At 56.5% G+C, this 14,183-nt stretch overlaps 1 protein-coding gene across 1 annotated transcript in view; it reads left to right on the top strand.

Annotated features, from left to right (window-relative positions):
- The window catches only part of LAMA5 (laminin subunit alpha 5), a 167,844-nt gene that overhangs the window by 108,618 nt on the left and 45,043 nt on the right, over nt 1-14,183 (top strand). The window contains 9 exon segments of the mRNA XM_008178587.4: nt 835-940; nt 1,664-1,763; nt 2,219-2,375; nt 6,301-6,439; nt 10,671-10,813; nt 10,921-11,027; nt 11,985-12,138; nt 12,658-12,818; nt 13,578-13,686. Coding sequence (XP_008176809.3) covers nt 835-940; nt 1,664-1,763; nt 2,219-2,375; nt 6,301-6,439; nt 10,671-10,813; nt 10,921-11,027; nt 11,985-12,138; nt 12,658-12,818; nt 13,578-13,686 — 1,176 coding nt within the window.

Raw genomic sequence — 14,183 nt, 5'->3', positions numbered from 1 at the left:
TATGGTGGGCATCGGCCACATCCTGCTGCCCATGGGCTCGATGAAGACTGTGTTTTCCCATTCTCCATCCCAAGGAATGTTCCACAGGAGCTTTTGTTAAGGGATCATCACTAAAGTCTTGTCAAGAGTGGGGATTATAGCCAGTGGTGGTGTTGCACCGAGACAGCTATACTAGTGCAAACCCCGGTGTAAATCATGATTTGCTCTGGCCCCAGCCCCCGTTCACACCAGGGCAGTGCAGTTACAATGGTGTAGTGTAACAGCACAGACACCCCTCCGTGAGGCAAGGCCAAATTATCTCCCCAAGGGAGCTCGCGCAGTGCCTGCCTGCCCTAGGTAAAATGGCTTCACTCTCCAATAGTGTGTGGCAATGGGCAGATTATGACAAGGTTTTAGCTGTTTGTAAGGGCAGTCCCTTCTTGTACATTCACCGTGCTGTTAAATAGTCTAACCGTAGGTATTGATCTGGCCCCATGACGGCATTATTTATTGGCTGCATTACAGGAGCGCTTATGAGCCCTCCTCATGGACCTGGACCCACCCCCATTGTGTTAGTGTCTGAGTGCCCCGCAGTTGTTACTGGTTTTCTCCTCACAACACCCTGTGAGGTAGGGTAGTGCTGTTAGCTCAGTGTGCAGTGGGGAGCTGAGTCACACGCTTGCCTAGAGAAGCTCTGACAGAGTTGGGGATTGAACCTGGGTCTCCAGAGTGCCAGGCCTTTGCCCTGATCACTGCACAGTCCTTCCTCTCTTGAATGCTGGTTTGGTTGTACTGAGTGTTGAGGAGGGGCAGAGCCATGCCCATGGGGCGCTGACTGACCTGGCTGTCTCCTAGGGCAATGGGCAGTGTTTCTGCAAACCCAGCATCTGCGGCCAGTTGTGCTCCACGTGTAAGGACGGATACTTCAACCTGGACCATGCAAATTACTTTGGCTGCCAAGGTGGGTACCCTTCTCTCTTTCATGAGGTGCTAGATCTGCCAGCTGGTGGCCTGGAGCGCGGAGCTGCCTGTCTGGGTTCTGTGGGACAAGAGTACTGAGGCCTGGAAAGCAAAGTGGATGAGAACAGAGGGTTGGGCTCTTCTACCAGATGTGATAGAATTGAGCACCTGATTTAGACTCACTGTACGTCCCCGGAGTCAATCAGATGGTTCACTCCCCTCCCACTAAGGATGGGAGGGGAACCAGGTGAGGGTGGATGCCTGGAGTTTACTTCTTGCCTTACAAGCTTGTACTTCTGTTTCCCTGTGTGCACATTAATGCTGGTGGTGAGGGGAGAAGCAACAGAGGCTGCAGCTGCCTGTCGCCCTGCACAATGCTCTCCCCCTCAGTGGTGCGCTACAGGGGTGGCGGTGCTGGGAGATAGGCAGTGAGCAGGGCTGCGGAAGGGGTTTGGGTTCAGAGGCCTGGTCGGAGCTCAGAGGGTTCACTGAGAGGATTTGCAGGCCTGCGTTGTTCTCAGCAGCCATCAGCAGTCTGGAAATAGATCAGCGCTGCGATGGAAGAGAAGCTAATCCAAGCGGGGTCCAAGCCAACATGAAAACGGATACAACAGAATAAAAATAGAGCCCTCGGCGGCTCCTCCCTTCGGTGCGCAGCTTTGATTAGTGCTATTCGGAGCTCGTTAATATCAGTGGAATGTAAACACGTGCTTCCTGTCCACAGGCTGCCGGTGCGACGTTGGTGGGTCCATCGGGCCGACGTGCGAGGCGAGGTCCGGAGCCTGTCACTGCAGGCAGAACACGCAAGGCCCAACATGCACCCTGTAAGAGGCCAGCTGCCGCTACAGAGCTGCTTGGCGCGTTCGCTCCTTGTTCCTTTAGCTGGAGACTTCTCCAGCAACCCCCCCCCCCCCCCCAGCTAGCGGGCCATGGCCTTAGAACGCTGGAGGCTGCGTGCCTCCCGTCCCTTGCCACCGCAACCACTACCGCACACCTACACCCCAGCGTGTTGGCCCCTTGTTGGGGACCCTCCTCTCCAGCCCCTTCCCTCCCTAAACAGCTGGAAAGAAGTTAACTCCGCTCCAGTTTTTCTCCCCATTATTGGGAAGAGGGAGTCCCATGCAGTGTTGATATGGAGCTAACAGCTGCAGACACCATCCCATTTGGTTGTGTCCTGGAGGGCCCCCGAGAAGCCAGCAATCATAGGAGTAGCATGAAGTGAGTTCCCCGGACTGTGGAAACCAGGCTTGTAATTCTATCTATTGACTCTCTTCCCCAGGCCTGCGAGGGACCATTATTTCCCTGACCTCCACCACCTGAAATTCGAGTTGGAAGAGGGCACCACGCTAGATGGCCGGGCTGTTCGCTTTGGCTACAACCCCCTGGAGTTTGAGAATTTCAGCTGGAGAGGATACGCTCAGATGTTTCCCATTCAGGTATGATTTACGGGACTGGCCCCAGCCTGTGCTCCCTACCAGGAGAGGACGCAGAAGGCTAACCATTCGATGCGTTGTAGACGCGTGTCTTATTTTAACCCAAAGAGCTGCTCTAAACCCAAGGTCATGTGGTGGCCAAAACAAACAGTGCAGTGTAAATATAGTCTGTTTGTACAGATATTTCCTGTAGCATTAGGGACAGAATAGACTACTGAGAGGAGAGATCCTAATTCAGGAAGCCCTGCTCAGGAGGTCAACCTAGAACAGGGGTCTCAAACTCCCAGCCCGCAGGCCATCTGTGGCCCGCGAACCTCCCCAATGCGGCTGGGTCTCTCCCTTGGCCCCATCTGCCGCCTCTGGATGTTCCCCCTCCCCCCCAGGCGATTTACAATGGCCTGGGGCCCGGGCAGCGCAGCGGAGCTGAGCAGTGTCTGCCTGCTCGCTTCATGTGTCTGGCGGCCCCTCACTGCGGCCCCAGGGCGGGGCTGTGCCTCCACACGCTGCCTCCGCCCCGAGCGTCCCTGCGGCCAATGGGAAGCTGCGGGGGTGGTGCCTGGGGGCAGCAGCACGCGGAGGCCCCCCAGCCTGCCCCGCCTTGGAGCCCCAGGTAAGCGCCGCACCCCCTGACCCCCTCCCAAAGCTGCACCCCTCACCCCCTCCTCACACACCCTCTCCCGCCCCCGAACTCCCTCCCAGAGCCTGCAGCCTTCTCCCCACACCCTCCCAGTCCCCAAACTCCCTCCCAGAGCCTGCAGCCCTACCCCCTCCTCCTGCACCCCCATCCCCTGCCCCAGCCCAGAGCCTGCACCCAGCACCCAAACTCCATCCCAGAGCCTGCACCCTCTCCCACTTCCCACACACCTAGGGTTACCATATTTAGTGCCTCCGAAAGGAGGACACTTTAAAGGGGCCCCAACCCCGCCCCCAGCCCCGCCCCTGCCCCCGCCCCAACCCCGCCCCCTCCCCAAAGTCTCCGCCCCCTCCCCTACTTCCCGCGAACATTTGAGTCGCGGGAAGCCTGAAGCAGGTAAGGGGGGTGTGGGGGGAGGAGGCGCGGCCCACCCCCGGCACCGCAGGTCCCCAGCCCGTCCCCCGAGTCCCCGACCCGGCAACCGAGTCCACGGCACCCGGCCCGGCACCCGGCACCCGAGCCGCCAGCCGAGCCCCCCGGCCTGGCCCGGCACCGGGCCCCCCCGAGCACCGCCGGCACCCGGCACCCGAGCCGCTAGCCGAGCCCCCCGGCCTGGCCCGGCACCGGGCCCCCCCGAGCACCGCCGGCACCCGAGCCGCCAGCCGAGCCCCCCGGCCTGGCACCGGGCCCCCCCGAGCACCGCCGGCACCCAGCACCCGGCACCCAAGCCGCCAGCCGAGCCCCCTGGCCCGGCCCGGCACCGGGCCCCCCCCGAGCACCCCCGGCACCCGGCACCCGAGCCGCCAGCCGAGCCCCCCGGCCCGGCACCGGGGCCCCCCCGAGCACCGCCGGCACCCGGCCCGGCACCGGGCCCCCCCGAGCACCGCCGGCACCTGGCCCGGCACCCGGCCCCCCCGAGCACCGCCGGCACCCGGCCCGGCACCCGGCCTCCCCGAGCACCGCCGGCACCCGGCCCGGCACCCGAGCCGCCGGCCGAGCCCCCCGGGCCCCCCCGAGCACCGCCGGCCGAGCCCCCGGCCCGGCACCGCCGGCCAGGCCCGCGGAGCCCCCGAGCCCCCGGCCCGGCACCCGATCCGCCAACCTCATGTCCGATTTTCCCGGACATGTCCGGCTTTTTGGGATTTCCCCCCGGACGGGGATTTGGAGCCCAAAAAGCCGGACATGTCCGGGAAAATCCGGACGTATGGTAACCCTACACACACCCCCTCCCGCCCCCAAACTCCATCCCAGAGCCTGCAACCCTACCCCTTCCACTTGCACCCCATCCCCTGCCCCAGCCCAGAGCCTGCACCCCAGACCCCGTCCCCCACCCAAACTCCCTGCCAGAGCCTGCACCCCAATCCCCTACTCCAGACCACCTCCCTCACCCAAACTCCCTCCCAGAGCCATAGGCAGGTGGGGGGTGGACTTTGGGCGGGGGGGGAGGGGTGTTCTGGGCAGCATGAGTGACATCATTGGCCTGTGGGGAGGATTTGAGGACTGGCACTGGTCCTAAGGTAAATTGAGTTTGAGACCCCTGGCCTAGAGGATCACAGTGGTCCCTTCTGGCTGTATGATCTATGTATCCTAATCCAGTTAGGGGGAAGCCGCTTACGGGGCTTTCTCTATACAGTGTCTGCAGGTTTCCTTGGGGCCCTTTCACCTGCTCTTCTCTTTCCTGCCACACTCTATGTAACCCCCTCTCCCCGACCCCAAAAAGAAAGCCACGTCTCCCCCGTTACTACACGCAGCTTATACCCTTTGTGGCTGCTTTGCCTGGGCTGTTGTTGAGTATAGATGATTTTCTACATGGGGCGAGGCTGTAACATCCACTCACATGGCTCCCTCCAGCTTTTCCCTCTGTGAACCTTGCTTCTGCACGGCCCCTATCAGAACGTTGAGTGTGTGTCGGAGGGCGAGGGGGGTTATATAGCAGCCATACAGGGTTGTCCTGTGTAACAGGTTCTTTATCCTGACCCTTGCTCTCTCCACCTACAGCTAGAATATTCTTTGCTTTGCCTTGTTGCTAGGCTAGGCTGGGTTTTCAAAGGGGCTGAAGGGAGTTAAGCACCAGATTTCCACTAAATTCTGGTGGGAGCTGGACGCCTAACTCCTCCGGGTTCCTTTTGAAAATCCCAGGCCGAGCAACCAGAGACTGTTAAGTAAGTTGTTCACTTGGCTGCTGGTTTTGTTTGGTATCCACTGGCTGCATTAGAGACTCCATTGGGTGTTGAATGTCGGGCAGGTGTGTGGCTTTTGTGTCGGCAGGCCCCTTTTCCGTGCGAGGTCATTCCAATGTGTCCTCGAGCGAGAAGCTCAGGCTGTGACCTTGGAGTTTTCACCCTAAAACTTAGTCTTTAACGTTCCTTGCCAGTATCTTTTCTCAAGGGAGCGGCCCTCCTTTATCGCAGCCAGTTGATCATGCCCATGGGAGGGTTTGCTTGGCAAACCTCCACTTGGTCCCTGGCACAGGAAAGCACTTAAGCATGTGCTTAGATCCCATGAAAGTCAATAGGACTGTAGCATGTGCTTCATGTTAAGCGCATGCTTAAGTGCTTTCCTAGATAGGGATGCTTTTCTGAATCAAGGCCACGTGGCAGCTCTTGAATAAGTGGACACATCTCTCGGGGGTGTCCTCAGTTGGTATTGCTAGTTGTTAGCATTTCAAGTATCAGAGAAAACCGCCTCTCTGCGGACATTTGGGTGGTGAACCCATGAGCACAGACACAGATGGCCTTGGAGCTGCCCATGGGCTGACTGTAGTACAAAGCACCAAACCCATGTTACGTTAATAATGGAGTCAAGCCTTTTGTTAAAGTAACCTTTTTCCCTAGCTTAGAATATGTCCCCCCCAAATAGCCCCTCCACCAAACAGCACCCATCCATGCTAGCCAGCTTCCATTCCAAAGCCGACCACTTGGAACGCTCTCCAGTTAAACGCTGTGGCCGAGCAACCTAAACGCGAGTGTGTGAGAGTGTCTTGTAGGTGTTGTCAGATAGCGGAGCGGCTCTCCCAGTGCATGCCCCCTGCCTCACCTCTCCCGCCCACCCACCCATGGAGAGGGAGGAGGATAGGTGGATGTTTGTCAAGTGCACTTGGTAGCACGTGTGCAATGCCTTCTCCTGCTGCCCTTTTCACGCTGTTAGGTGGCGTGGCTGCTTGACTCCTCCTGCGCTGTGGCATGGTGCTTTGGGAGCAGTCCCCCGAGCTGCTGCGCTGGGGCTGGTGGCTATTGGCGGTGGAGGTGATGTAAGGTGTTGCTCTGCTTCTCTCCCCTTTCTGTCTCCCACCAGCCCAAGGTAGTGGTGACTCTCAATGTGACCTCCCCTGACCTGTTCCGCATCGTCTTCCGCTACGTCAACCGGGGGCCGGCCAATGTGGAAGGGAGGGTCTCGGTCCTTGAGGAAGGAAAGTTTAATGTTTGTGGCAACTGTAAGTGCATTTCTCAGTCTTAGACTAACCAAAACATCCCCGCTTTCTGCAAACCACCCCTCCGAAACACCGCCCGTTGGGACTTCTGAGCTCCTCCAGCGTGCCAGCCCTTGGCACGTTGGCAGCTGCTCCCCTGTGTCATGCAGAGGGGAGGGGGACTAGAGAGAGAGGCAGGTAGGCAGGCAGGCAGGTACCGCTCTCCCACAGGATGGGTGATGGGCCCAGCGCCGGCCCCACAGTGATGTGTGCCCAATGTGCTTTTGCTTTTTGCAGAATAAAGTCAGAATCACGGTAGACGTGAAGGAGGCAGAGCTCTATCTATTCCATGTCATCCTGAGGTATATTAATTCAGGAGGTGCCACTGTGTATGGCAAAATTACAGCTTATCAGCCACGAAGGAGAGGTAAGGGTCCCACGCTGCTCCCCTGTGCCACTGCCGCTTCCTCCCTTCCCCCCGCAGTCTCCCGCGGACATCTCTGTACGACTTTACTCTGGAACTTCTGCCCTCCAGAGCTGGAGGCTGGACTGAGGCGGCACTTCCCCCATTTAACAAGCCAGTGCCGCAGCGAGCCCCGGCCACGGCCCCAAGGGGAGCGCGCTTGTCGACTCGGCCGGTGTTGGAGGAGGCGGCATAACGTTTAGATGAGGCTTCCCTGCCTGGTGCCCCCGAAGGGACAGGATGGCCCGGAAGGCCCTTGCAGAGCCCGAGAGGAGTAGCTACACGTCCAAGATGGGCCACGCAGGTGGAACCAGATCCAAACATCAGCATCCGGACCCAGGCTTTATTTTTCAGGTCCCATCTTTCACTGCCAGTTGGTGAATGAAGTGGCGGGACATGCAGGAGGGGGATGCGCTTCGCCTGTCCGTGTGCTCCCTGCAGCCGCCTTCTACCATCAGAGCACGTCACCTTGTATTTTAAAGCCAGAGGCAGTAGCAGGAGACCAGACCCCCCTTCCTGATTGATAAGGACATGGCGGAAGAGCCTGGCTTTTGGCCTTTGGGAAGTGCCAGGCGGCTTGGCCTGGCAGGCGGTTAACAGGGTGCCCCATTGCGTTTTGGCAGTTGCTCTAAGCTGGCTGCACAGACTCTGATAACCCAGCCTGTGCAGACGGGGAAAGGAAGAGCCAGCAAAGACAGCGTGAAAGGCACGGAGACCCAGGAATCAGCAACGTGTAGGCAAGAGCACACTGGGACAGATGGTTTTGGTTTTTTGTGTGGAAGAGGATAAAAGGGCTTTACCCAGGCACAGGCACGTGCACACGGCCTACTGCTAATGTCTCCTCTCAGCTAGGCCAGGAGATAGGAACGGGGGGTTCGTGCCAGTCATTGGCTTGCTCTTTTCTGGCAGCTCAGGGCCCGTCTGCTTCTCCCCTGGGCTGTTACCCAAGCAGCAGCTTTCTCTTTTCTGGCAGCTCATGCCCAGGACTGAGCATTGCCATGCCTGACCCGAGTGCCAATCCTCCTGGAGCTCTTTGCTTCCCCAGAGCCGCCCTCTCTCTGAGCCCCTCTGCTGCTCTCCCTTCCCCACAACGCACGATTTACGGGGTGGCTCCTCTCCCTCAGGCAGGGTGATTTGGCAAGTGCCTCGGAGGGGCTGCTAGCTCTAGCTGTCGGTGACAGCAGGAGACTGCTGGGCATTGCCTCTGGCCCCCCGGCACTCCCAAGCTTGGAGTTTGAAATCCACTGTCAGACCCACATGCAGCACTGCCACCAAGGGATTCCAGGCTGCCAGCGACTGATTGTGTCCCTTCTGGAACAGTCCCATAGGACTGCATAGACAAGGACTGCTTTTTATAGGAGGGTTCAATAAACCCTATAGAAAAGTTGTCCCTTTCTATTAAATTCTGTAGGCTTTTTAAGTGATTCCTATAGAACCTTATTGGCATGGCCCCTATTAAACCCTATAGGTTGGTTTTCCATAAGGAATGACTTGGAACTGAGTCAGGCGTATCTTTCCCCGCCCGCCCTACCCATGCCAGGATGGCGAAGTGACATCTGGTTTCTGCAGCATGGCAAGCGCTCAGCCCAGTGAGGAAGAGGAGCAGTAAAATTCTGCTCCAGCCTTTGTTCGCATCCACCTTTTGCGTTCACTTTTCTGAAGAGCGAGTCTCTGCAACCCCTCGAGGCCACGTTTTTCTGGCAAAATTGCATCTGCAGGTTTTTTCATACGCGGGAACGCCAATGTCCATGTGCGACGTGCATTTGCTGACCCAGGTTGGCTAATCGATCTCTGCAGGGAAGTTCTTGAGTTGGCAAGTACGTAGAAAATTGCAGTCCCTGTAGAGAGTGGGAGGCCCCTTCGACAATCTGTCCCAAGGAAGCCAGCGAGTTTCAAAGCCAGCGGCAGCAATTTCTTACTCAGGAGAACTAGCCCAGTGTGGCAGTTCTCACAGAGACCCTGCAAGAGAATGGCACTGCGCCCGCCCTGGCATGTCTTCCCATCTGCTCTCATGCTGCCAAACCCAGCTTTGCAAAGCAACCCTCAACGTGAGCTACAGTCAGCCTCTACTCATTCGTCGTCCACTGAGTTCTGTTTCAAGGAGCTAGGTTGGGGATGGCTGGTGCTGTCCTGTTTGATACCATCATGAGGATTCCCAGTCTAATGGTTAAAAAAACAGGGCTGGGAGGTCCAAAACTGGTGTTCCCTGCCACTGACTTGCATTATGACCCGGAACAAATCACTTGACCTCTGTATCTCAGTTTTACAATCTGTACGTATAATGCTCCCGGAGAGGGAGGAGGTTCCTTAATTCTCTACTGTCGATGTAATGGTCTGAGATCCTGGGATGAAAGGTGCCATTGAATAGAAAATATTGTTGTTATTTATCTGGAGCTGCTGGGCTGACACAGAAGAAACTGTTGCTTTACCTTGTGAAGTGAGCAGCCGGAGGATATATACGGGGCCTGACGTGCCCAGATGTTGCTTTAAACAAAGAAAGCAAGCGGCTGGATACGCCCAGTTACATTTCTACCCAGGAAAGTTAAGAGAAGGGTCATCCACTCACATGCTGCCGGGCGTAATCTGATCACAGCATAGGTCAGGAAGGATTACAGCTGGCTTGCTGTATAATGCTGTGGCTTCTTTCCCTTCCTTGGAAGCTTCAAGTATTTGCTAGTGCAGGAGGCATATCCCCAGCCCGGTGGACCGATGAGTGGAGTCAGCACAGCAGCCCCTTTGCTAAGCCATGTAGTCTCCAAAACATCGTGCCCTCCTCATCCTGTGTGGAAGGGGCTGCCAATGTTAAGACGAGGGGCCTACAAGCAAGTTAGTCCCTTGCAGCGTTCTGTGTGGCAAGCATTTAACCCTTTCGCTCCCTGACAGCTCCGAATGTATGGTTCAGGAATCTAGGGTCCAATCTTGAGTTAATTGCGCTGTCCACCTACTGGATGCGGCTAAACAGTCGAAGTAGTAGCATGCTCCTTCGCCTACCCTCGCTCGCCCCTGCTGCGTGCCGTGCTGTAAATGTACCACACAAAGACAGTCAGAGGAATGCGCGTGTGAAATTCGCAGCCTCCTGCCTCAGCTCATTTGCCCCCGCCCCCGAGGCAGACCGGCACATCTGCTCATTTCATGTGTTTACAAAACCCCTGAACCTGTAAACTAGCCAGTGGCCGTTCTGACGCTAGGTGCCGTGCTGTGATCACACTCCAAGTTAATTGATTTAAAATGTCAACTGAGCGTCAGTTTAGCCAACAAGTTTCAGTGGGAGAAGGATGGGGCCTGAAATCCAGGTGAAGGCTGTTGCATTAAGTTGCCCTCTAAGCTCCAGCCGCAGACTGTCTGTTGCTGTGGTTGGTGGGGAAAGGCAGGAGGGTCTCCAAGTTTGCAGCAAGATATTCTCTGTTGTGTATAGTGTATCTGATTGATTCTTGTCACTTGTCTTCAAGTAATTTCATAGTAAATAAGTTCTAGCTGGGATGCTGTTGGGTATGGGCTTTTCAGCGTTGGATGAGAGCTACAGATGAGCAATAACAGTGGGGCAGTCAGTGATTTTTTTCACTGAGCAGATCCTGCTTGGGGGGTATTTCTGTCATTGTCTGATGTGGGACCTCGGCGCATCCGCAGTGGACGCTGCTCGAGAGACTAAACCAGGCTCCTCCCCCCCCGAGCCACGTTTACAGAATCACTTCCCTGCCTGTATCCTCCGCGCTTGCTGCCTGTTGCGCGGTATCACCTCAGAGCCGCCCTGAGCTTGTGCCCTCTCACAGTCTCTTGTCCTTCCCACCCCAGGTACTGAGCAGACCAAGCAGATCATCTTCGCTCCCAGCACCGAACCGGCTTTTGTCACCGTCCCTCAGAATAGCTTCGGGGAGCCCTTTGTGCTGAACCCCAGCGTGTGGTCGCTGATCGTTGAGGCAGAGGGCATACTGCTGGTAAGGCCCTTCCCCTTCTCCTTCCCCCAAGGAAAGCTCTGGCAATTTCCCGAGGAACAGAGTCACACTCAACTTGTCCCCCCCCTTCTTCTCCACCCCTGTTCCAGGACTATCTGGTTTTGCTCCCCAGTTCGTACTATGAAGCGCCCATACTGCAGCTGAAGGTCACAGAAGCGTGTACCTACAGCCCAGCCCCTGAACGAGCCAGTCAGAAGTAAGGAAATCCATTCCTCTCTTTGTCTGTGATCTGTGTCATTTGGGGTCTTCCCAGCTCTCTGGTATTAATGAACCTGTAGACTGCCCCCTTCTGTGCAGGGCTGCATTCCCATTCAGTCAGCAGCTGCACGCTGTGGGGGAGGCACCAGGGATCTCCCTTCACCAGGGAAGCCTGGGCGAATGGGGGCAGGGGCTCTTGGAAGAAGTCAGCCACAGCAGCTAACTACCCCAGGACCCCTGTGGTGCCTCTCGCCTGCCATTCAGGCCAGTGGAGGAGTGCTGTGTTCACAAGAGTCTGCAGGGCTTTGGGGGGTGAGGATGGCTGTGTGGGGAGAGGTTTTGACCGCGACAATGGAACATAACAAACAGGGGCAGTAAAGTTCGAGGCTGAATGGCTTCCTCTTCCTAATGGCACGGCCCCACCCAATCTCACTGGGGACACCATAGGATTTTGGAGCGGGTGTTGCACTGGCGGGAGGGATGCCTAGGTCATTGGATGACTCAAAGGATTAGTACTGGGGGCGCTGCCCCGTTCCCCACCCGCCTTGGTCGATGGCCCCGGAACGTTGTTAGTAATAAGCAGCGGTCGCTAGCCAACATGAAATGAACTGCCAGCCTCTTCCATGCCTAATGGGTAGGTGTCCATATCTCATACACCACCTTCCCCCATGGCCTCTCTGTGGAGACCACCAGCCAGGGCTGAATGGGCTATGGAGACTGATTTCCCGGTCTGCCCCGAGACGTGGACCCTCCCAGAGAGATCTGAGGCACTTGAACAGCACAGCGTGGGGACGTGGGGAGGAGAGGAGAGGGGGATTTTCACTGCCATGGCCAGTGAAACACACACTCTTGCTCCATCATGAGCAGCGGAGCCCTTGCTTTGCTCACCGGGACCTGGGCTGGACAAGACAACACTAACCACAGAACTTCACCAATTCTTTCCTAACACTTCTAGCTGCCTCTTGTACAAGTACCTGTCTGTGGACAGCTTCCCCTCTGCGTCTGGAGGAGACATGGTGTGCCGGCTGGACAACAGCTTACCCAGGCCCTGTCCCATGGTGCCCATCACCCCATCACACCCGCAGATGGCGCTGTGCCGCGGCAGTGACGTGAGTAGCTCATTTATTTCACCCTTCAGCCCTGTGAGACCAAAGGTGCCAGCTGTCCCCTTGAGAGACCTTGTACTTTAAATATCCTGGGACGGCTATTCCAGAAACTCGCCCACACCCACTCTATTCCTCCTGCAGCTCATCAAGTGTGTGTTTGGGTGCTGCTCACCCATGTAGTCACCCCTGCAAACTCTGCCCTGAGCGTGTAAATGGTGGTGGTGGGGGTGGATATGCTCGTGCTGGGATTTTAAAACATGGCCCACTGCCTCCTTAGCCTGTCCATACAGTAATACGTCGAAGCCTGTGCACCTAAGAATCTCACTGATGTAGCCCCCAGCGGGAGGCTATATGGGAGGTGGTATGCACCCACTGAGAGCTGTCGCAATGCATCATTTCAGTCCATGGAGTGTCTTGGGTCACGAAGAGGAAAGCTGGTACATAGCACTGGTAACCTGTGTGTGCAGTAAGGGGAGGTGAGATGCAGTGTGTCTCTTTGTCATATTTTCATTTCCCACCCAGGTGGAGGTCCAGCTGCGGCTCACTGTTCCCCAGCCTGGGAGATACGTGCTGCTGGTGGAGTACGCCAACAAGGATGCAGTGCAGAGGGCCAGCGTAGCGATGAGCTCCCTGCAGTTAGCCACCCAGCAGGGGTCACTCACCTTCCACACATGTGACTACAGGTATGAAGCCAGATCTGAACAAGAGGCGGCACGAAGGGTTAGCTGGAGCGAATACGGTAACGCCCCTCTCCTGCATTGCACAGTGAGGGGACAAGCATCTCTGTTCAGTTGCTTCCTACTTTGTTGCACTAATAACACGTTCGGCCTTGTGCCTCAGAATGAGAATATTGTATCTGGGCACATATGTTAGTGCAGTACCCACCATGGGATCTTGGTGCCAGCTTGAATCTTGCAACCCCCCTGGAAGGGTAGGCACGTTGTCGCTCCCGTTCGATAGTGGGGAAAGTGGGACGCGGGCAGCCCAGACCTTCAGAGCCTCTTTTATGTGTGCTTACTGCAGCTAGGGCCAGTGCACTTGCAAATTTGATGCTTGCTTATCTCACATGCATTCCCAGTTCTGAAAATCTGGGCCTAAGTGACTTGACGGAATCCCAGTGAGAGAGCGCGGCTGAAAATAGAAGATGAATCCTGTACCTGAGTCGCCTGCTCCAAGCACTAGGCAATATTTATGTAACCCACAGACTGAGTGCCTTGTCTGGGAGCTGTTCTCATGTTTGACTTCAAACTGTGACCTTAGCAGTAGGAAACAAAGGCTTGGGATATCCTTAGGAAATGCACTTCTTGTGACTATCCTGAGCGGGCATTCAGAGACGTACCTCGGCTCTATATAAATATCTTCAAGAATATATATCTGGCAAGACAAGAAATGAATTATGGCTGTGCCCGGGGCCGTCCTTCAGTTCTGTTTTTGTCTCGCAGTTTCCTTTGCCGTGGGATGGTCTTAGATTCACAGAATCGCTTGGCAGCTTTTGAACTTACCACAGAGGGAACCCTTCGGTTCACAGCGGATCAAGCCCACTTCTTCCTGGTAAGCCCTCACTACAAAGAACAGCTGTGTGGCATCCCTCAGCTCCAGGTGGTGTGGAAGGAGGAAGCCTAGAATCAGTAGATTCAGGACTTAACCTGGAGAATAGGGTGATGTTCCTATGTTAGATCAGTCGCTGTGTGGAACTCTGTTTATATCATGAGTAAGGCTGCGAGTCTGTCACGGAGGTCACAGAAGTCACAGATTCCGTGACGTTCCAGGACCTCTGTGACTTCTGCAGCCTGCCGGTGCTCCTGACCCCAGGGCCGCTGGAGCAGCTCGGGTGGCTCCGGGGCCAGCCCCCACAGCAATAGTGGCGGTGTGTCTCGCCCCTCCCCCCCGGCAGCAGCGGTGGTCCCAGGTGTCTTCCCCCCAGCAACAGTGGAGGCCCCGAGCACCAGCAGGCACCCCAGAGCGCCCGCCCCCTCGAACACTCAAGATGTCGTCAGGGGTATATAGTACAAGTCATGGACAGGTCATGGGGCCATGAATTTTTGTTT

Source organism: Chrysemys picta, chromosome 13 (genome assembly GCF_011386835.1).
Source record: "Chrysemys picta bellii isolate R12L10 chromosome 13, ASM1138683v2, whole genome shotgun sequence".
NCBI classification, from domain to species: domain Eukaryota; kingdom Metazoa; phylum Chordata; order Testudines; family Emydidae; genus Chrysemys; species Chrysemys picta.
This window is presented reverse-complemented; position numbering and strand designations above follow the sequence as displayed.